The 22,511-nt window shown below is 44.6% G+C and overlaps 1 protein-coding gene across 11 annotated transcripts in view; it reads left to right on the top strand.

Annotated features, from left to right (window-relative positions):
- The window catches only part of Osbpl6 (oxysterol binding protein like 6), a 169,703-nt gene extending 159,281 nt beyond the window's left edge, over nucleotides 1-10,422 (top strand). For all 11 annotated transcript variants that reach the window (XM_057755243.1, XM_057755252.1, XM_057755251.1 and 8 more), the window contains 3 exons: nucleotides 234-360; nucleotides 1,722-1,844; nucleotides 3,523-10,422. In XM_057755243.1, the coding sequence (XP_057611226.1) occupies nucleotides 234-360; nucleotides 1,722-1,844; nucleotides 3,523-3,631 (359 nt within the window). In that variant the 3' untranslated portion in view covers nucleotides 3,632-10,422. The remainder of the gene's footprint in view (nucleotides 1-233; nucleotides 361-1,721; nucleotides 1,845-3,522) is intronic.
- The last annotated feature ends 12,089 nt before the right edge of the window (nucleotides 10,423-22,511 follow it).

Below are 22,511 nucleotides of genomic sequence, written 5' to 3'. Positions count from 1 at the left end.
TTAAAGGCAGGGTTTTATTAAATGTGTTAATCTTTCAATTCTGACAGTCAACATAAACTGTCTCACCTAGCAAATTAGCAACAGTTCAATTACTCAAAAGGAAACCATGATGTTGTGTTCATGAGTTATAAGCCCATTTGGAAGCTGGGCTCGCCTTAAGTGCTCTTCCTGAGTGGGCTCCTCCCCTTGCCTCCTGCCTCCCACACTCAGAGCTGCTTTCTGCCTCTCTCCAGGTTCCCTGCCAACCAACTACGAGCTCTACTACGGCTTCACGAGGTTCGCTGTGGAGCTCAACGAGTTGGATCCTGTGCTGAAGGACCTCCTTCCTCCCACAGATGCCCGATTCCGGCCAGATCAAAGGTCAGGGTCGCTGCAGGGCTTCTGCTCCCTCCTAGATGACAACATGGGTGTCAGAGGTTGTTGGGACTCTTCTCTCCGTCGCTCGTTTGCTCTTCATGCATTCTTTCATCCCCATATCCGCTCAGAAATACCTGAGTTCTTGCCCTGGGCAAAATGGCATTTGTAGGGACCTTGTGACAGAAACTTACTGGACAGTGACAGGGAGCTTCTGTTCAGTTACCAAATGTCTGAACACACAGCTGGTCACTAGCGAATCGTGCCTCACCCTGGGGTTTTGACCTCCTTACACACACTGCCCTGTAACATGGAGCGTCCTTTGAGTGACAGGAATACCTGGAGGTGACCTGACTGGAACTTAGTCCCATACCTTAGTCCCAGAGGCTGTGGGACTGTACTCAAACTACCAAATTCATCACTTTTTGTTCTTTTTATGTGATCCTGATGTCCACTTCTACAGAATTCATTTTCCCTAAATTTCTCTATGTCACCTGCATTCAATCACACAGCAGTTCTCTGTTTTCCATGACTGTGTGGGGTTTTTTTTTCCCCTCCTAAAATGTTTTGGTATGCCTTTCACTTCATTCTATTCTACATATGATTCTCCACTGAAAATTGCAGTTTATGGTACTCCAGAACATGTGTCTCGCTGATTAACATTTAATTTCATCAATTAACCTTGTGCAACATATATTGTATATGCCTACTCTCCTTTGCCCTTGTTTTGAAATGTAAAGGTGTGTGTGTGTGTGTGTGTCTGATGGTGGCAATCCAACCGAGGGCCTTGTGTGTGTTTAGCAAGCTCCTGTCCACATGCCAGCCACACATGTAAACATTCACAGATCATCATTGGGTCCGTGTTCACCTTCTCAGGATACCTTCTCTTTCATACCTGATGTTCCCCAGTAAAAGAGGAAAGCTCCTTGCCTCTCAGTCTGTCTCTGAATAGAGAACAGCTGGTCACCATCCAGCACCCACAGCCTTGAACAAACGCATTTGGCACCAGGACGCACAAAGAAGAACCCAGCCTGTGACTTCATGTGGTTCTTACCCTGGACTGTCATTCTCCAGAAAACGATATGAAGTTGTAGAACTCCAGACAACACAGAGAAGTGTTCAGTGCCACACTACTCGCCTGCCCCCTTATCATACCACTGTGGTTCTGAATGTAGTGATTCAATCCACATGTACGGAAACTATATTAACTGATGGACAGACTGTGGACATATGGCCTGGGACAGGGTGAAGGGGCAGCAGCAATGTCACCACTGTTCAGAATGTCATATTCTCAGCAGGTAATTTTATGCCAGTATTTTTTCTTCTAAAAGATGCTAACGTTGGGATATCAACGGTATTCCTCTTAGATTTTTGGAAGAGGGAAACTTAGAAGCCGCAGCCGCAGAGAAACAAAGAGTTGAAGAACTCCAAAGATCCCGAAGACGGTACATGGAGGAAAACAACCTTGAACATATACCAAAATTTTTTAAGTAAGTCAGCCATTCCCACAGCAAGTTCATGTTTTACTAAAAATTTGCCACAAACTGTGAGAAAAAGAGGGTTACAGCACATCCAAGGACTTAAACTGATTTGGGTAACTTTACGCTGGACAGGGAAATGCTGAATCGGATCTTGTTTGTGTAAAAGTTAGTTGCCATAACGAGCAGTTCTTCTCAATGGGTCCTTTCTCTCTGTGGGCAGTGAGATAGAGAGGAGCTCACCAAAGGGCATTGTTCCCTCATCGTGACCCTTTGGAGTGGTAGAACTGTGTTCCCTCTCCTCAGGCAGCAGTGATTGGGATTCTACCCCCAAGGGCACCGTGACTTCATTAGGATTTTATTTTATTTCTGTCACACAGAGCTTGTTTCTGCTCATATTTAGCCCCACTGTGGCAGGATCAAAGAGGATTACTACAGGATTATTTAAAGGATTATATAAACATCATGGAGATGACTGTAGTTTCCAGATCCATCATCACTCATCCTCCTGAGCATGCGCAGAAAAGCTCAGGGCAACACCCTCCCCGTTAGAGCTATCATCTCACGATCATCCTGTGCTGGAAGTGCAAACTTGCCATTCAGAGGGCTGCAGTGTGCCCTTCAGGGCCGCAGTGTGCCCTTCAGGGCCGCAGTGTGCCCTTCAGGATTGCAGTGTACTCTTCAGGATGGCAGTGTTCCCTTCAGGGCTGCAGTGTGCCCTTCAGGATGGCAGTGTGCCCTTCAGGGCCGCAGTGTGCCCTTCAGGGCCGCAGTGTGCCCTTCAGGGCCACAGTGTTCCCTTCAGGACTGCAGTGTATCCTTCAGGATGGCAGTGTGCCCTTCAGGGCTGCAGTGTACCCTTCAGGATGGCAGTGTGCCCTTCAGGGCCGCAGTGTGCCCTTCAGGATGGCAGTGTGCCCTTCAGGGCTGAAGTGTACCCTTCAGGATGGCAGTGTGCCCTTCAGGGCTGCAGTGTACCCTTCAGGATGGCAGTATGCCCTTCAGAGCTGCAGTGTGTCCTTCAGAGCTGCAATGTGCTGTTCAGGGCTGCAGTGTGCCGTTCAGGGCTGCAGTGTGCCCTTCAAAGATATGCAGTGTGCCCTTCAGGGCTGCAGTGTGCCCCTCAAAGATATGCAGTGTGCCCTTCAGGGCTGCAGTGTGCCCCTCAAAGATATGCAGTGTGCCCTTCAGGGCTGCAGTGTGCCCTTCAAAGATATGCAGTGTGCCCTTCAGGGCTGCAGTCTGCCCTTCAGGACTGCAGTGTGACCTTCAGAGCTGCAGTGTGCCCTTCAGACATGGGTGTCATGAAGGCTTTTGCAACTTCTGATACTGAATCTAAAGATTTAAGTAACTTAGATTTCTATAGTTCCTGAGAGGAAGATCTTCCTTACAGTACTTACAGAGCCGTGTTTGGGCCTCCATGCTGTCTCCCTTTACCCAGAGGTGATTAGAGGTAATTAGTTCCTGCCCTATGTCTTTCTCTTCTTGCTTTCATTTCAGTCATTTAATGACAACAGTTTATTTATTTCTGGCCAGACATTGCTAGCTTATCAATGGTTAGCAGATAGCACACTAACTATATTATATATTGTACTGTATATATTATATATGCATATATATGAGAGAGAGTTGAGTTCTCATCTGGCCTTGATGTAATTTGTGTCTAATGTTGGTTTTTATATTTCCACAGAAAAGTAATTGATGCAAATCAAAGAGAAGCCTGGGTCTCTAATGACACCTACTGGGAGCTTCGGAAGGACCCTGGATTTAGCAAAGTAGAGAGCCCTGTGCTGTGGTAAACTGGAGACGTAGAGGTAGCTAACATACCACACTCCGGATGAATAAATAACTATGCACAATTATGTTTCTTATAGCTGCGCGTGGTTTCTGGGTCGACTGAAAACCTCCCATTTGCTTTTCTATTCATCTTTATAATGGATTTTCAAAAGTGCATTAGACAAGGCTCCTAACCACTTTTGGATCCTTTCTGTTTTGCTGCAACCATATTCCTTAAAAAAATAAAACACAATTAAAAAAGAAAAGAAAAGAAAACCCATGCCCTCCTCAGAAAGCAGACTGAAAGAAGGGAGTATAAAATCCAAAGGCAGAAGAGCTGGTCAAGAAGAACACACTAACCGGTGCTTCACGCGGATCGGGGAGTGTAAAATGACAGTACTGCTACATGTTTGGTCTGCTGGCTGAAAGCGTCATCCCCTACCTTAGAGCTCCTGGGCCAGAGCAGTCAGTTAGTTCAGACCCGAAATGTTTTTCGATGTGGTGTGCTTGTACCAGCCTCGTCAAAATAGATGTGATGCTTCCGGAAACCCATCCCATCTTTACATTGTTCATGCCTTAAGAAATGCAAAGATGTACAATAAACCATTTTTTTAAAATGTGTGCTCCTAGGTGTATGTGAAGGACAGATCGTTAGAATCCTGGGATGGATTCACTTTCTCAGTCAGAACATTAACTCAGCTGATATAAGAAGATTAAGTAAGGAAAAACCCATTTTCCTTTGTTGACCGAGTTACCGTGTGGTGGTTCTGAAGGGCAAGAGGGCTAAGGGATGGTCCTCTAAGGTCTCTGCATCCAGGTTGCTCTTTAAGTTCCCGTCCCGTGTCCAGATAGTAAACCATCCTTCCTTGTTTGACCTCACAGTGCGTCCTGGCATTTGGCAATGCTGTATTTTATTTGGATACCTGTCATCAGTGTTAAAACTTGATTAGGAAGTAACAGATGTCTGGAGTTTCTGCCTGGGCCGGGTGGTACCATGAAGTACTGTTTTTGAGTGGCACACAAGGCCATACAGCACATCCCTGATTCATGCCCACTCCTTGGCACGGTTCAGATTCCACAGAGAACAAAAGCCTATTTGCATTATGTAAATGGATCCTATGCAAATCACCTTCCTTTTCTAAAGTCAAGCAATTCCATATGATACAGTTACACAGTAATCATCTACCTTGCTAAGGGCAGAAATAAAAAACTTGGCTAAAAAAAAAATGTATCCATTCCAAAGGTGGGGGCGGGCAAGCTGTGTTTTGAATTCTTCAGGTTTTGTTTTTCCTCCACGGGTACACAGAAGTTTGTGTAGGAAGCTTGCATTAGCATTCCTAAGTTCCTGCACGTACATGACTCTATAAATGCCTGTATGTTTAAAAACTAAATCTCTGTAGGGGGGCTTCCTAGTGAATTAGAAAATTACATATATTTTATTGTCAGTTAGAGTTTTATTCTTAGATCCTCACCATCTGAATTTAAGTGTTATTTTAGACTCTGATAACAAGGTTAGTAACATTTTATATTTTGTTAAGAAGCACCAATTTTGGTGTTATTTCTCCCCAGCAAAGCATTTCTGATAATGGGTAATTTGCCATTAAACCCAAAGCTGCTGCTGAGAACACAGAGGCAAACTCAGAATTTCCACGCTATTTTAATTATCCTAACCTTCTTGCGTCTAAGTCCATGCATCATGTTCACAGCTGGCACTCGTTAGAATGGACTCTCGCTCCCACTAATTCCCTAAGTCAGCCAGAGCTGAGCTTCGGCGCACGGCCCTCCCTGCGCTCGGCTCCTTGATTTTGAACTCCTCTGTGAAATCTTAGGTGGTTTGCCTCACAATTGTCAAATCTTCCACTTGTCATGGACTATTTTCTTTTCTTCATTCAAGCTAATGTCCTTTTATCTGTGCACCTTCTTTCGTGTCTAAATTTAATTTGAATTAGGACCTAATTAGAATCCTATTGGCTTCCTCACAGACTGGTTCTCCTCCCTTAGTGGAGCTTACAGTATGATTTAAAATGGGTCTCACCTGTACTTAGTGGCGTTTCCTAAAACTGCCTCACAGTGGCTAGGTAAGAAAAGAACCCTGCAGAAGACAGGTGTGACCAGGAAGGACTGGGGGGTGAGATGATCCAGAGAGGAGAGGGGCTGTCAGTTTGACAAATGGCGGAAGACCAGGAACCACCAGGGAAGAAATGACTGTGCCCAGGGCTTGTGTTACCTGAGAAGGAGGGAGAAAGAGGAGGTAAGGCCTTTGCTGGATACATAATACGGTTAGAGGTCAAATACAAACAGGAAACGATGGTCAGGTCCCACCCTGAAACTAATTTAGGTTTCAAGATGAAAATGAGGCCCGTGTCCTGTTAATTACAATCACGTGTTGTGTGTGGTAGCCTCCATTTTGAATCTGTTTTGAGATCCAGATTTCCGAATTGTGTGACCATCCAGCCCTTGGTTAGGCTGCGGATTGTCTGTAACACCCGATTAGCTCACTGCCCAAGGGAACACGCGCTGGTATTGAAGTCACGGTCCCATCCCTCCTTGTCTTCACACCGTGGTTAAAAAGTTATGGCCCCATTGGAATGTCACTCACATAACATTCTGGCTTTTGAAGCTAAATGGCAAAAGGACAGAATATTAGCTTATTTTCTTGATAAAACATGATGTATTCCTGGAACTTTACATAAATCTTTAGATTCATGAAGGCGTTACTGTTTTGCTTTTTATTACAAAGATCTAGGAGGGCTTGGTATGTCTGTGTTCTTCTCCCAAGCTTTATGCCAAGCTCCCTCCCCTCCAGAGAGATGTCATTAGTAACAGCGGTAATTGGTGGCAGTAGCCTGAGGGCTTGCCCAGACTGAACCGATCAATGGTACATGCCAGCGTTCGCAGAGGCTCACCGAAAACCAATCATTTGATGCTCAGTGCTGCTAACCAAGGTGCAAACTCCCTCTTCAGTGTTGCTGATGTTTGGTTATTTCTAATAGTCATTATTTTTCATGGATTACTTTAAAACACTGTCCGGTAGTTGTAAAAAAATGAGAATTTCATTTAAGATACCTTGCCATTATCATACCAGTTGTACGTGAGAGCAGGGACTAAATGTAATTCTCTGGCTGAGGGAAACCAAGGGATTTTTGGTACAGAGGATGCCAAATTGTCAATTCCCCAAATCTCTTGTGCTCTGGCCTTGTGTTTTTCTGCATGACCCCTTACCAGTCCCAAGGAGCTTGGAGAGGGAGGGAAGTTACACGGAAGAAAACCTGATTTGCCTGTTTTGCTTAATACTAAAGAGTATTTTTGTTACTCTTTTGTGGGTTCGAGTATTCATCTTGTCTACTGCTGGTCTGTCATCCTCGATAATGGAGCGTTTGTGGCAGCCGAGCTCCACACACCAGGGCGTGGATCAGATGTTTGCACTTGGCTCAGTGTGTTATGAATGTGGCACAGTAAATACAGTTTGTGTACAAAATATTAGTTTATTTCTATGAGAGCAATTATGTTCGGGATATATAAAATGTATCTAATTAAACCATTATGAATCTCTTTTGTGCTCTAGAAATGTTCTTTGGGGGAAAATTTGAGGGGGGAATGTGTCCATAGAGCTGAGGAAAATGTCATTTTGTTTTTGTGGGTGTTTTGCCCCCAAGGCTCCATGGATTTTATGAAAGACTATTATCACACCAGGATTCTGTCTTTGCTGAGTTTATTTTGTAAAATGTACACTTTGAAAGTTGTGCGTTGCGTGGCACTTTCTCAAGCAGAAACTAGCTCCATCAGCATCATCCTCAGAACTCTTACTGAGACAGGAAGCCTTCTGGCAGCATCTGCTTTCAGGAGAATGGCGAGTTGTTTAAGAAGGATGTGCCTTCATTCTTCTAAACTGGGATCTAAGAGATGAACTGCCTTTAAAATCGCTGTGGTGTGACATGCCCCACACATGAGTGGGTAGGGCTCTGGGCTACGGGCGACAGTTGTGGGAGAACTTGGTGTTGAACTCTTCCACTGGCTTCTCAAGGTCACAAACTTGTCTCTCTGACCTCTGGTCCTAACCATGAAAGAGTGGACACCTGTTTCTATTGTTTGGCACCACGTCGTTGCTTGTGAAACATGCCATGTTTGTGTTGAATTTCAGTCATTCAGTATTAGAAACTACTTCGTTCCCTTTCCTCTTGAACAGTATTCTTCACGAGTTAAAATTTCCTTATAAACATATATTACTAGTTGCTTTCCAGGCTGGTAGGAAAAAGAATAACAACAAGTTTCTGGTTTCCATAAGTTTTGTTGCTATTTATACCTTCCTTCTAAAACATGAGTTCATTGTATATAAAAGAGTATCAAATCTTTGGTCTGATAATGTGGAGTCCTGCTTGGGATCCACCTGCTCCTTCTACCTGTCATGTAGACGGAGTGAGCAACTGAACTGTTAAAGTGCTCAAAACACTGTTCCTGCCGTGTGCCTGTTCTTTCTTGATTTTTCATCTTCAGGAATAAAAGTGTTTGCTATTAGAACTGTACCACCTGACATTTGTTGGCTGCAGACACCATGACACCACCATGACAGTCACAGTAGTGACATATCCATTATCCCCATAGGTTTTGGGGTGTGTAATCTTTTCCTCCCCACTCAGAAGCAATTCTTGGTCTGTTGTTATTGTTGCTTTTTAAAATTAAAGTTTGCATACTTTTGTGTTTATAGCATAGAAGATTGGGGTGTGGGGCAGCTGTATACATGCCTGCCAACTCCTCCCATGCCTTTACCACTCAGTCGAGCTTCAACACATTCCAAGAGAAGGTGACCCCACTCAATTCTGGTTCTGGTAAACCAGTAGAAATCATAGATTTGCTTAGAGGGCTATTTTTTTTTCATATCAAAATGACCATGTAACATAGAAGGGTAGTTTTCAGGCTTTGAGAGTACAGGGTTACTATCAGGTTGGTGGGGGATGAGGGGTTAGATAGAGAAAGACCTCAAAGGCATTGTCCTCTCTTGTGTGATGAAAGAAGCTGACGAAGCTGTGGGACTCAAGCAACAGCTTTGGGATGGTTGTTTGATAAGGATGAAGCTGGTGGAGGCAGAGACACTTCTGCAGGCCTGTTTGTTATTCACTTCGCTTGTATGTGACATCTTACAAAGTAAACTTAACTTTAAGCTTATATACAAAACATGAAATTGTGCATATAAATGAAGGGCCTAGTGACATTTTCGATCTGTGTATATGACATGTCATGTTCCAGGCAGACTAAGCAGTTCTGTCATTTCTAACGTTCCCTATCTGTCAATGGTAGACACTTGCCTGTTCTTTTGGGATTGTGAACTATTCCATGCATCACTGTGTGCTCATGAACATTTGAAACTTCCATTGTTCCCGAAGTGTGTGTCCTGCATGCCCCCACTCCTCATCTGGAAACAAAGAATTAATCTGGTTTTGTAAAGGAAACGGAAAGCAAGTGTCCTCGTACCTAGTGATCTCCCACTGGGCAGGCCTAAAGCTCTTTCCTGTTGTCATCACCCCAGATCCTGTTACTGGAAGTAGGAAAGTTCCCAGAGGTTATCTGATACAGCAGGAGTTGTTTTAAATGACGTCTTCTCACTGTGCTGCCTGGCCTTGCTTAGAGCCCACAGAAGTCTGCCTGCCTCTGACTCCTGAGTGCGGGGATTAGCACTGTGTACCCCATGCCCAGCAAACACAGCATGATCAGCATTGGGCTCTGCAGCAGAAGGAAAGGAAAGAATAGCAAAAAGGGAAGTGGGATATAGCAGGGGGGACATTTGGTCTCCTAAGTGGTAAAGATGTTTTTCAGGGGTGTGGGTAGATCCCAGCTGGACCACAAGTCATCTTGGATGTTTGATTTTGATTCCTGAGTTCTCTGAAAACTCTGACTTGAGCTAAAAAGGCCCTCCGATCCATCCCCAGGGAAGTTTGAAGGACACGTGGGATGAGACCTCCTCCCACCCCAAAATGCTTTATCCTTGTCTCAGCACCAGCTCTCTTTGTAGCTCTGATAGTAGGTCTCTCGTGTTGGTGGGAAAGTCTTATTCAAGGACCCAAACCAAGGCCTGGGGTGTCCATCAGTGGCAGAACACCTGCCTGGCCCATGCAAGTCCCTGGATTCTGTCCCCAGCTGAGCACGAGTGTACACTTGGCAGGTGGGCAGAGCACACACAAGCACATAGGTGAGAATGCTGCTCTGTTGCTCTGTCGTTGTGATGCCTGCCTAACATCAGCATGGTGGTAAGGATGGCAGCACACTGAAATCTAGAAGACGATGGGTGTTAGCATCCAAGTGCGTTGGTGGAGCAGCCTCAGCAGCCGGATAATCAGAAACTGACTCAAAAACTGGAACCCATCCCTGCTTCATCCAGGCCTGGTCTGCATCTCTCAGGGGCTTCTCGGTGGACTGACAGGATTCCTGGCTTGGAAGAAAGTTGAAGGGAATTCCTTCCACAAAGCTGGGTCCTGAGATCCCAGCGGACAATCTCAGAGCAAAGGTAACAGCTCAGTCTTTACCTAGATGGGCTTCCTCCCTGACGAGGGCTCCTGTTGGAAGAAACCCCAACCCAAAATTGCTGTGCTTATATCCGAAGGCATAAAGATAGTGGCCCTGTACTGTTTAGAGATTTGGTCACCTTCAGCGAGAAAAGCTAACTTACCGTTACAAATAGAATACCAACCAACGTCTAGCAGAATAAAGATCTCCTAACAATGGTAATTCAAGGGGGGAAATCTAAAAAGATTGTCTGTAACCACTCAGAATAACAACCATGCCTCTTCAGGCTGTATACAAGAATGTTACATTTGGAACAACCCAGGAAAATCAAAGAATTTTAAATAAAATCATATAAAGAGATTTGTGTGCTATTCTGATGACTTCTTCAAAACATTACTGTTCACCCAAATCACTGTGGCACGTTCACCTCCAGAAGAGACTTCAGCGACACCGGAGGAGATTCAGAATGCACTCCAACTGTGTTTCTAGGTCTTTTCATGGAGTAACTGCACAACCAAGTCAGATGCTAGCGAAAGACATTCTCCTGAATTCGGAACTTTATACTAAGAGACTTAGTGGTCTGCTTCAGTTCTCTGCTTTTTTTTTTCTTTCTAGATTTTAGAAGTAAAGCTGAATCCCACAAAGATTGTGAAACTCAAATGCCTCAGGGAAGGTCTTTGCCTATCCCTAGACTCTTGGGCCCACCAGTAGTTGTTCGTTTGGAAAGAGGGGTTTTTTTCAAATATTTATTTATTTATTACGTATACAATATTCTGTCTGTGTGTATGTCTGAAGGCCAGAAGAGGGCACCAGACCTCATTACAGATGGTTGTGAGCCACCATGTGGTTGCTGGGAATTGAGCTCAGGATCTTTGGAAGAGCAGGCAATGCTCTTAACCGTGGAGCCATCTCTCCAGCCCCGGAAAGAGGGTTTTCATGAGGGAACATTTCCCATGACTGGTGGAATCAGTTCCCATAAATCAGAGACAGTGTGTCCTGATTAGTCTGTACACATAGGAAGAGTAGGTTCTCAGCAGCCTTGACCACCAAGGCTCTTAATTTCTTTTTTTTAAAGGTAAAAGAAGACACACTTTCATAGAATGTCAAAGAAAGCACCTACTGACCCTGAATCATGAGTGCCTCAACTTCTTCTTTTGTCTCCTCATTTCCCCCTCTTGTGTTTGTTTGTTCCTACAGACAAGTCTCTGGTAGCCCAGACTAGCCTGGAACTTGCAATCCTCCAGTATCACACTCCCACATGTTGGGATTACAGACACGCACAGTTAAGCCTAGGTAATCCAGCTATTCCAAACCCTGGGGGCTTTCAATAGCTTGGCCCACTACGGTGCATTTACAGAGTGGTACCCAGCCTCATCCTGATACTGTCTGAGCACAGAAATGTGAAGACCCCGTAGTATCACTTCCCAGGGATGCTTTCTTTGGCTTGTATTGAGCAGAAGCTTTAACATGAGTGACCGGTGTCCACAGAAGCAGGCTTCCTTGTAACTTTGTTGCTATGCCCCCAAGTCTCTCAGTTCAGAGGGAGTGAGGAAGGGAAAGACGATACAAAGTTACCACGGAAGCAGGATTCCTTGTAACTTTGTTGCTATCCCCCAGAATCTCTCAGTTCAGAGGGATTGAGGAAGGGAAAGAACGATACAAAGTTACCACAGAAGCAGGCTTCCTTGTAACTTTGTTGCTATCCCCCCAATCTCTCAGTTCAGAGGGATTGAGGAAGGGAAAGACGATACAAAGTTACAACCTGTATCTTGAAACAAGGATGAGATGCCTCCCTCCCACCTAGCTACACGTAACAAAGGAATGGGGAATCAACCGGAAAATGAGACATAACAGGGAGACGGTTTTGCAGTTTGTGACCATTTTAGTTTAATTCTGTTGCTGTGATGAAACACCCTGATTCCAAGTAACGCAGGAAGAGAAGGGTTTATTTCATCTCACTCTTTAGAACATAGCCCATCGTTGAGGAGAGTCAGGCCAGGAACCGTGGAGAGATGCTGCTTGCTCACTTCAAGGTTCAGGCTTTGCTAGTTTTCATATATAACTCAGGACCACCTGCCCATGGATGATACTGCCCGTAGTGGGCTGGGCCCACCTGCAGTAATTCGTAATCAAGACAACGTCCCACAGACCAGCCTGATCCAGGCAAACCCTCAACTGAGGCTCTCAGATGACCCTAGGCTGGGTTAAGTTGACTGTTAATGGTATCTAGGACAATGATCGTGGTGGCTATAAGTCACCTTGTCCAAATACAAACTCGGGCCATAGATGACACTAATCTGTCTCCATAAGTGTACCAGTGTGGTCCAGTTTCACTGAACTGCTATTGATTTTTTAGGTAGTGGTTTCTTGATTTAGGTTTATCTTACAAAATTAAATGACAGAGCAAGACAAACACAACTGAGCTCGTGTCAACAGCCTGTTTGCTCAGAAGGAAAGCCTCCAGGTGACCTGGGCCAAGCAGTCAAGGAAGTGGATTGGCCAAACTCAAGGTGCTTGGTCAGGCAGTCTCCCAAGGCAGACTGCTGTTTGCCTGCTTTTCCGTACAGGCTCAGCGAACAGAATTACTCTCTTTAGAATACTGGTGTATGAGGGATTTCTAGAGGATCAGAACTGATAGGATGTATAAGATGTATACATATATGATATATATTATATACATAATTGAGTTAATATGTACATATTATATGTGTATTTGTATACATAGGTATACACTATGTTATATATGTGTGTACATTAGTTAATACTGGAAGTAGTCAAGTCAACAACCAAGAACACTGTCACAAATGGGTTTAACAGGGAAGGTGGGACAAAAACAGAAATAAATCCTTTCAGAGCTCTCCAGCTCTTAACAAGTTACCCATAGGTCAGGGCTCTCCAGCTCTTTAACAAGTTACCCATATGTCAGGGCTCTCCAGCTCCTAACAAGTTACCCATAGGTAAGGGCTCTCCCAGCTCTTAACAAGTTACCCATATGTCAGGGCTCTCTAGTTCCTAACAAGTTACCCATAGGTCAGGGCTCTCCCAGCTCTTAACAAGTTACCCATAGAACAAGCTCTGTGAGCTGCCTTGGCCTCTTTCCTGTTTCCTAAAACTGCATCATTTTCAAATGTATCAAGCGTCAACTTCCCAAACTCACTTAGTGGTCAGGCCCCTCTGCAGACTCGGTGCTTATCTACAGAAATCCAGAGGGAAAGATGTCAGAGAGGTTTTCTCCCAAGGAAAATCAAAGCCTTCGCATTCAGCTGTCCTTCCCTCGGTTCTCTCAAATGCTTACTCCTCCACGGTATCCCTGAGAATTCTCTTCGCATTGTGACAGTGGTTGAGGTTCTTTTTGAAGTTTCATTTCTCTAAAGCTTGCAATTTAAGTCTTCCAAATTACATTCCTGGCATAGTGAACACACACCTTAAATCCCAGCACTCAGGAGGCAGAGGCAGGAGGATCACTGTGAGTTTGGGGCCATCCTAGTCTATATAGAGAATGAGTTCCAGGACAGTGAAGGCTAAATAGAGAACCTGCCTCAAAAAAGAAAAAGGTTCCTTCAGTTAGCTTTTCTTATTCTCTTTTTTCCATATGGAATAAAATACCTTTATATCTATGACACTAATATTCCCTCTATCAAAATCTGCCTAGCATTACACAAGATCTCTGCAGATCCACTGTCTGAAGTATTCATAAGGCATGCTTCCGGACAGGACACAAGAAACCGAGACAGTCTCTCTGTTAACTGCCTATTCCAGACTGATGACAGCACTTAACCGAGACTGTTTGTCCACTCTCCTTGGCCTTGGCACAGTCTGCTCCAGGCTTTAGTTTCTGCCCATTTACCCCTTAGGTGGCATGAGTTAAACATGTCTATATAGCATCTCTTAAGGCTTAATTACACTTTTCTGCCATCAGTAATGTTCAAGTTCAGAATCTCCATCCTGAGGAGGCCAAAGCCCTCCTCTAAATTCTTCACAATTTTATCTAACATGAATTAGTGTATTTAACAATATTTGAAGTTTTTTTTAAGGGAGGATGTAGCTTATTCACTGGGGTAAACAAGCGGGAGGGTGTTCAAGCTAAATTCATGAAAGTGTCCAATGGTGACACTGGCTTGAATGTCCTCTCCAAAATGCATGTGGAAATATAGTTGCCATCATAATATAAAGAGATGCAGGACTTAGAAGGTGACCCCATCAGTAGGGCATAACCCAGGGAGCCAGTTGATTAGCACAGAAAGGGTTGCTGTTAAAGCAATCTGGTCTTCCCTCCCTCTTGCATCTGCCTCAGGCAAGCCGGCTTGGGGGCAGGGGACTCAGACACAGGTGTGTTGGGGCACCCCGCCTCCAGAGCTGTGAGCAATATAGTTCCCCTCTTTCCATTCCCTAATCTCGGCTGGAGATGGAGCTCAGTTGACATGGTGCTCCATGAGCACATGTGTAGCATTAGGTTCAATCCCCAGCATCCCATAAACCTGTCCCCAGGACACAGGCCTGTCATCCTAACACTCAGGAGGTGAAGAATGGAGTACCAGACACTCAAAGTCCTCCCCGGCTACATAACAAGTTCAAGGCCAGCCTTGGGGTTCCATCCCCAGGGCCACAAAAGCAAATATTATCCAGGTTTAGGCTCCTGTCATAACAACACAAGATGGGCTCAGACAACATCACCTTAGAAGCCCTTAGGGTGTTTGGCTTTGAGAGGCCTCGGGTCAAATCCATGAGTTCAGCAAGCACCTGACCATTGTGCGAGAGCCCTACACGTCAGGATTTGTTAGCACCCAAGAAAAATCATGCCAAATCTGTGAGAAGTATCACCCACACTGTGCATGTAACAGATGCAATCGGAGGCAGACTTGGAACTGTGGGGCTATTTCCAAAATGACTCCTGACTCTAATGATCCCAGGGGTGCAGCAGATTCTGGTAGCCTGGGGATTCCTCAATTCTTTTCTAGTCAGCAGGAGGAATTTGTAAAACAATGAACTCATTTTAAAAAAAAACAATAATTGGGAGGCAGAGGCAGGCGGATCTCTGAGAGTTCGAGGCCAGCCTGGTCTACAAGAGCTAGTGCCAGGACACGCTCCAAAGCTACAGAGAAACCCTGCCTCAAAAAAAAAAAAAAAAACAAAAAAAAAAAACAATAAAAACACCAACTTGTCATTTTAAGGGGCTTGGGAGAAGGCTCAGCAGTTACCAGCCCTTACTGCTCTAGCAGGGGACCTGGTTTCAGTTTCCAGCACCCATACGATGGCTCACAGACACCTATAATTCCCTTTCCAAGAGATCAAATGTCCTCTTCTGACAGCTGTGGTGCATATACATATATTCAGGCACACACACAAATATATGCTAAACATGATTCATAATAGTATTCAATAAGTTAAATCTTTACCAACAGAAGTAGTTGTCAAATTTAGCAAATATTTATATATATTCAGCATAAGCAAACTGCAATTTTTCTAAGATTTGACTGATTTTCATCTTACGTATATAAGTGTTTTGCCTTCATGCGTGTTTGTGCACCTTGTGTATGTAATGCTCCCAGAAGACAGCAGAGGGCGATAGATCCACTAGAACTGAAGTTGCAGAGGGCTGTGTGCTGCCCTGTGGATCCTGGGAACAGAACCTGGGTCCTCAGGAAGAACAGTAGGTGCATTTAACTGAAGAGCCATTTCTGTGGACCCATACTGACTGTTTTTGTGCCAAAGTCAATGCCAAAGAGAATGAGCATTGCAGTTTCTTAGTATTGTGTCCTTTGTCACTTGCTGTCAAGGAATTTGAACCTTTGAAGAACTGTGTAAGCTATTTTAAGTATTTCACAGTGGTATTTAATTTTTTTTGTAGCAGCTATAACAAATTCTCCAAGTTCTGACAGCACTTTGCTCAAAAAAGGTTAGAATTTGCTACTCTAAGTGATGAAGACAGTGCTAAAACTGTAGTTTTTGAGACTTTTAGTGAATTGAAATCCAGGGGAAAGAACTTTCAAATAGGGTGTCAGTTAATTTTATCCCTTCAAATGAAGCTAAACAAATACAATGATGAGGTCCCAGCAATATTGAATTTCCCTGAGTTTTCTAAACTTGAAGAAGGTAGAGTTCCTGTTTTTGACTGATTCAGTCCAGCACAATGGGATGGATCTAATTTTGTGGGGAGACAGTTTAGCTCATATTGAGATACACAAGAACTGAAGCCAAGGTCTTGAGGGACTATTATGTAACTATATCCACAATAGCCAAAAGGTTGAAACCACCTAAGTGTCCACTAACAGTTGACTGGACAAGCAACCTGAACCAGATCATTATGTAGCCTTTTAAAGGAGGGAAGTTCTGACATGGTACAAATGTATAAGCCATGAAAACATACTAGGTGACATAAGTCCTAAAAAGACAAATGCTGTGGGCTGAAGAGATGGCCCAGGGAGGAAAAGCCCTTGAACCCCCTTGGTTCACAACAGTGACTCACAACTGTCTATCATTCCGATGGATCTGGCACACTCGCTGGCCTTCTTGTACACTGCAAACACATGGTTCACATATTCACATTCAGAAACACACTCAAACACAAAAAATAAAAGAAATAAAAAGAAAAAGACATACACTGTGTGTTTCTACCTATATGAAATAACTAAACTAGCAAAAAAAATTAACAAAGAATAAAGGCAAATTAAAAGACTACTGTGGCTGGGCGGTGGTGGCGCACGCCTTTAATCCCAGCACTCAGGAGGCAGAGGCAGGCAGATCTCTGTGAGTTTAAGGCCAGCCTGGTCTATAAGAGCTAGTTCCAGGACAGGAACCAAAGTGACACAGAGAAGTCCTGTTGGGACCATTTGGAGTCCTGGCCTCCAGCTGCTCTTCCCTGCTAGAGATCTTTACTTTTCTTCTGATCTGAGTTACTGAACGCTGTGTCAAAGTTGTTTATCAGCTCTGCTTCTCGAGCGCTGCGGGTTGCCTTGGCCTTGAGGATCAGAGGATAAGGTTTTCACCTGTTGGCCCACCTGACTGTTGGGCATATAAGCCTCCATGGTGCTACTGAATAAAGGGGCTTCTTACCAATGACTAGATGTCCATGTCTCTGTCTCTCTGTCTCTGTGTGTGCTTGTGTGTTTCAAACTCCAGCCCCTTGCTTGAAGCTCAGGAACTGTATGGTAGCACATAGAGCACAGACAGGCGTTGTGTGCTGCAAAACCCTGTCTCGAAATAAACAAATAAATAAAAAGACTACCGTAGCAGAGAACAGGAGATGGTTCTAACAGAGCTGAAGTTTTGTAAGGGAACAGGGCTCTGGAGCTCAGTTGTAGGGCAGTGTGAATTTACATTTGCCGCTGGTAGAAAAACAGAAAAATGGTGGTGGTGCTTATTCGGCTTTGCCAAGGGTGTTCCGTGGAGGGACTCTAGCTGGAAAGTTAAAGAGACCTCCACATCCTACCTTGGAAACTTTCTATGAAGCTCAGATTACTGAAAAACAAAAAGTATTATACAGTGTGTATGCTTGTACTAAATAAATAAATAAATAAAAAGTTGCAGGCAGGCAATGCAATCTCTTAGAGCAAGATAACAGAACTTCCTGTGCACAGACGGGAGCCTAGCGAGCCTCTGCCTGCCCCGAGACTGACTTTGATCAGAAGGGTTCTCCCAAGCTGGAACCCAGCAGGACTGAGTAATCCGAGCAGCGATGATTACAAATGACAAGCCTTTAAAGGAAGTGGAGTTAACTAACTCTCCTGTTGGCACAGAATCTTGGCAATGCTCTCCTGTTGAAAAGTCCCTGGCACTAATCTCCCTGCATGTCAGATGCCTCATTCCAGAAGAGCAAGTCATAAAACAGAGCCCAGAGTCTCTTCATATGTCAATTAGTACACACCCCTGGCTGTCAGCTCACTCTCTATGGGCCTCTGTGAGGCCAGGTTAGTTGTTCCGCGGGTTTTCTTGTGGTGTCCTTGGCTCCTCTGGTTCCTATAGTTCTTCCTCCCTGTCTTCTGCAGGATTCCCCGAGGCCCCAGCGAATGTTTGGCCCTGGGTCTCTGCATCTGTTTCTATCAGTTGCTCTCCGCCGACAGTTGCGCTAGGCAGCAGTCTGAGTACAGTAGAATATCATTAGGAAATATTTTGTTGATTGTTTCATTTTATTTTATTGCCAGTCGTGTGTTTGGTTCTATTCTAGGTCTCTGAGCCCTCGAGGCAATGTCAGAACTAGGTTCACTCTCATTACATGGGTCTTGTACTGGCTGGTTTTGTGTGTCAACTTGATACAAGCTACAGTTATCAGAGAAGAAGGAGCCTCAGCTAAGGAAGTGTCTCCATGAGGTCCAGCTATAAGGCATTTTCTCATTTAGTGATCAATGGGGGAGGCCCAGCCCATGGTGGGTGGTGCCATGCCTGGCTTGGTGGTCATGGGTTGTATAAGAAGGTGGGCTGAGCAAGCCCTGGGAAGCAAGCCAGATAGCAGCTCCCCTCCATGGCCTCTGCATCAGCTCCTGACTCTGGGATCCTGCCCTGTTGAGTTCCCGATGAATGATGACGTGATAAACGGCAATGCTGAAGTGTAAACCAATCGACCCTTGCCTCCCCAACTTGCTGTGTGGTCATGGTGTTTCACTGCAGCAATAGAGACCCTAACCAAGGTCTCAAACTGGACCAGTCATTGGTTGACCACTCCCACAATTTACCCCAACGTGTCTTGTAGAAAGGACGAATTGTAGGTCAAAGGTTTGTGGTTGGGTTGGGGTCCCAATCCCTCCACTGGAAGTCTTACCTGGTTATAGGAGATGACCGGTTCAGATTCAGTGTCCTCCACGGCTGTGGTCTTAGCTAGGGTCACCCTCATACAGTCCTGACAGTTTTCATTGCACTAGGTTTCTAGATCGTCCCAGAGATTCCCCGATTCCAGTTGTCTCTCCCAGTACTCTCTCCTTCCATCCTACCCTACCTGATACCTCCTGTTTCCATCCCCACCCACCCATCCAGATCACTCCCTGATCCATGGGTGATGTCTATTCCATTTCCCCTCCATAGTGAGATTCATTGTTTCTGAGCTTCATTGTTTCTGAGCTTCATTTACACAATGGAGTATTACTCAGCTGTTAAAAACAATGGCATCATGAAATTTGCTGGCAAATGCATGGGGCTAGAAATGATCGTCCTGATGAGGTGACCCAGAAAGATAAACATGGTACTCACTCATAAGTGGGTATTAGGTGTGAAGTAAAGGATACCCAGGCTACCATCCACAGACCCAGTGATTAGCAATCTTACTTCAGTTTGTCACATACCCTAACTTATTCGTAGATTGCAAGGACTATACCTCAGGCACCTTGAAGAGGGGATTATTCTGTCTAGAGCAGAGAAGTTTAATGACTGTTGAGGAGGTATATGTCAAGCAGAAACTTTTGCCTTAGAAATTGTTTGTCCATCCTACCAATACTTACATGCTATTTCTAGGACGTAAGGGCTGTGGATGATCAAGACACAAAAGGAAACAAGGCTGACTTACCATCCACTGCCCTGTCTGAGATTCTCCCTGCTACTATCTGTTGCCCTCAGATTTTCCTGTCTTTTAATTCTTTAACTGGCCCAGAACCCTAGCAGGATTCTGGCTTCCACTTCTTCCCTTGATGTGGGAAGTCCTTCTGTATATGTGTTGCTTTTATTGGCTAATGAATAAAGCTGTTTCCGTCAATGGCTTAGCAGGGTAAAGCCAGGTTTGTTTCCAAACCTAATAGGGCTTATATCTCAAATTGCTACTGTTTTCTGTTTTTTAATTTCTCTATCACTGTGGTCAGATATATACAGTTTTTCTGAGGTTGACTCTTTCCAAATGTGATTAGAGAGAAGTGCATCCTTTGTTGGATCTAAAATTCTATATTTCCTTTCAGTTGAACTCATTGTAATTAATTACTAATGTTATTATGAATCAACCTTTATTTTAGTGTGTGGGTGGGTGGGTGGGTATGCGCGCGTGTGCCATCCACCAGGACCTGGAGTTTTGGCAGCTGTGAGTCACCTGACAAGGGTGCTGGGAACTGAACTCAGGCTCTCTGCTAGAGCAGTGGGTGCTCCCACCAAGGAAGCAATGTAGCTGCAGACAGAAATTATAATAAAATATTCAGCTTTAATTAGGAAAGACTTACAGAACCCGAGGTTCCAGCGGAGAACAGGAAAGCAGAAGGGGCGGGGTGGGGGGGAGCACACCAGCAATATTTATTAGTAAAAAATATCCTCAGGGGACCCCGCCCTACAAGCAAGGTGATTGGCTGGGGCTTCCCCTACAAAGCAATCTCTCCAGCCCTCGCCCTTTCTTTTTGATGAACTTCTAAGAATCAGTGTGGAATCTTTAAATAGAATTAATTAATTTCCACTCTTGGCTCCTGTTTTTTATTACCGCCATGTATTCTGTGACCATTTTAGCATCTTGATTGTTGCTTTTAACTGCTCATTACGCTTCTCTCTGCTCTTTCTGACGCTTTTCACCTCAGTTAAATTTAGCCAGGTATTAAAACTGCTTCTCTCAATTCTTATGATTCATGGAAACTGGCATAGCTTTCCTTACATTGATATTTATTTTCTTTTTGTGGTCTATGATCTTAAATGGGTCTTTTGTAGATAAACAATGCTTGATCTTTTGTATTTCTAATTCAAAAGGTAGCTTGTCTTAGTTTGTGAGTTTTGTTCATTTAAGCTTTTAAATACATGTTAGGAGTTAGGGGCTGTGGTGGTCTGAAAGAAAATGGTCCCCTAAAGGGAGTGGCACTATTAGGAGGTGTGGTCTTGTTGGAGTAAGTGTGTCATAGAGGAGACAGACTTTGAGGTCTTATATATGCTCAAGCCATGCCCAGTGAGACAAGCCACTTCCTGTTACCTGCACAAGATGTTCCCTACTTCCCAGCTCCATGTCTGTCTGCACTCTGCCATGTCCCACCATGATGGTAATGGACTGAACCTCTGCCCTGTAAGCAATTAAATGTTTTCCTTTGTAAGAATTGCTGCGGTCATGGTGTCTCTTCACAGCAATAGAAACCCTAACTAAGACAGGAGCATAACCCAGTGGTAGAGCACTTGCCTAATCCCTTTCTTTACCATCTGTGCAGACTAAACGTTTTAGATCTTAAGCAGTTCTCAGCCCCCAGCTTGTGCCCCCTGCCACTTTCCTGGGTTAAGCCTCTGATCCTTCCCCACAGACTAGTCTCCCACTCCAGTGGTGCTGTGCCTCAGGGCATCTCTGGGTGCTCTGGGGAGGCATTTCCCAAAGCTGGAGTGGGCACACAGCTGCTCCTCTGGGTTGAGCTAAAAGTCACCACGCTCTTTTCCTCTAAGGTCACCTGTCCTGACTGTCACCTGTCCTGGGGCTTCTTGCACCTGTTTACCACACCCTCCTTGAAGAATTTCAGGGTAGGCGGTGCCCCAGACTCCCATTGGAGTCTGTTTTCACTCCTAGAGGAGGATTATGGACATTGTGAGCAGTGAGCCTCTTATTCTGTAGAGTTAATGCCATCATGATCATTGGAATTTTCTGATGGAAATGGTAGGTGAACATCACATTTACAAAACCAAGATGGAGTGGTGATGGCTGAAAAATGAGCAGGAGCCTGGACTTCAGTTTTCCAGGAAAAAGATCACTACAAATAAGTAAACAGCTGCCCACTTAGCACAGTAGGGACCAGCATCATCCTATGTCAACTGTTATCAAAGTGCCATCAGGAGGCTTCTTCCTTCTGCTTTACGACGTCAGACAGAAGGCCAATGTCTGTCCTTCAGTGAGGAATAGTTCCGTATACAAACATATTAACTGCCTAAGTCTAGTCAGTTAAACTAACGAACGTGCTTGGAAGGAATAGTTATTTCTCATTTGTATGAAAGAAAATATCTCCTCCTCATCATCTATGAGCTTCCTTCCAGAGTGAGGTAAAGTTGATTTAACTTGTACAGTTAAACCTAGACCTCATTTGAAATGAAACAGTAGTCAGCCCTTTGCCAGTAACCTCCAGGAGGGGTGCATATTAGGCTAATTGTTAGGGGGCCACAATAGTCCTTATGACCACAGGGCACTAGGGACCCAGGAATGTTAAACACGCAGGGCCTCCTCCTCAAAGGAAGAATGACCTGTTTTCTGCCCAGAAGGCTGGGAGTGGATATTGTTACTGACCTGTGACCTTTTTGCTATCTCTGGAGGCAGACCTCACCCACCTTTTGCTGTAGAGGGAGACCTCACCCAAATGTCCCAGAATGATTATCCTAGGCTCTTCCCTCCCTAGACTGTTTCTTTAGCTCCCGGTTAATAGAACCCATCCTGGGGGGGGGGGGATGTCACCTGTACTTTATGGCCTGCTGATCACTATGCTATCCCAGTTAGAGGCTACACTAGATAGTTTTCGCTATAGCACCCGTCTTCATGGTCACAGGTACTTT

Source organism: Chionomys nivalis, chromosome 22 (genome assembly GCF_950005125.1).
Source record: "Chionomys nivalis chromosome 22, mChiNiv1.1, whole genome shotgun sequence".
NCBI classification, from domain to species: Eukaryota; Metazoa; Chordata; class Mammalia; order Rodentia; family Cricetidae; genus Chionomys; species Chionomys nivalis.
Note: the sequence above shows the minus strand (reverse complement) of the source record. Positions and strands in the feature narration are given on the sequence as shown.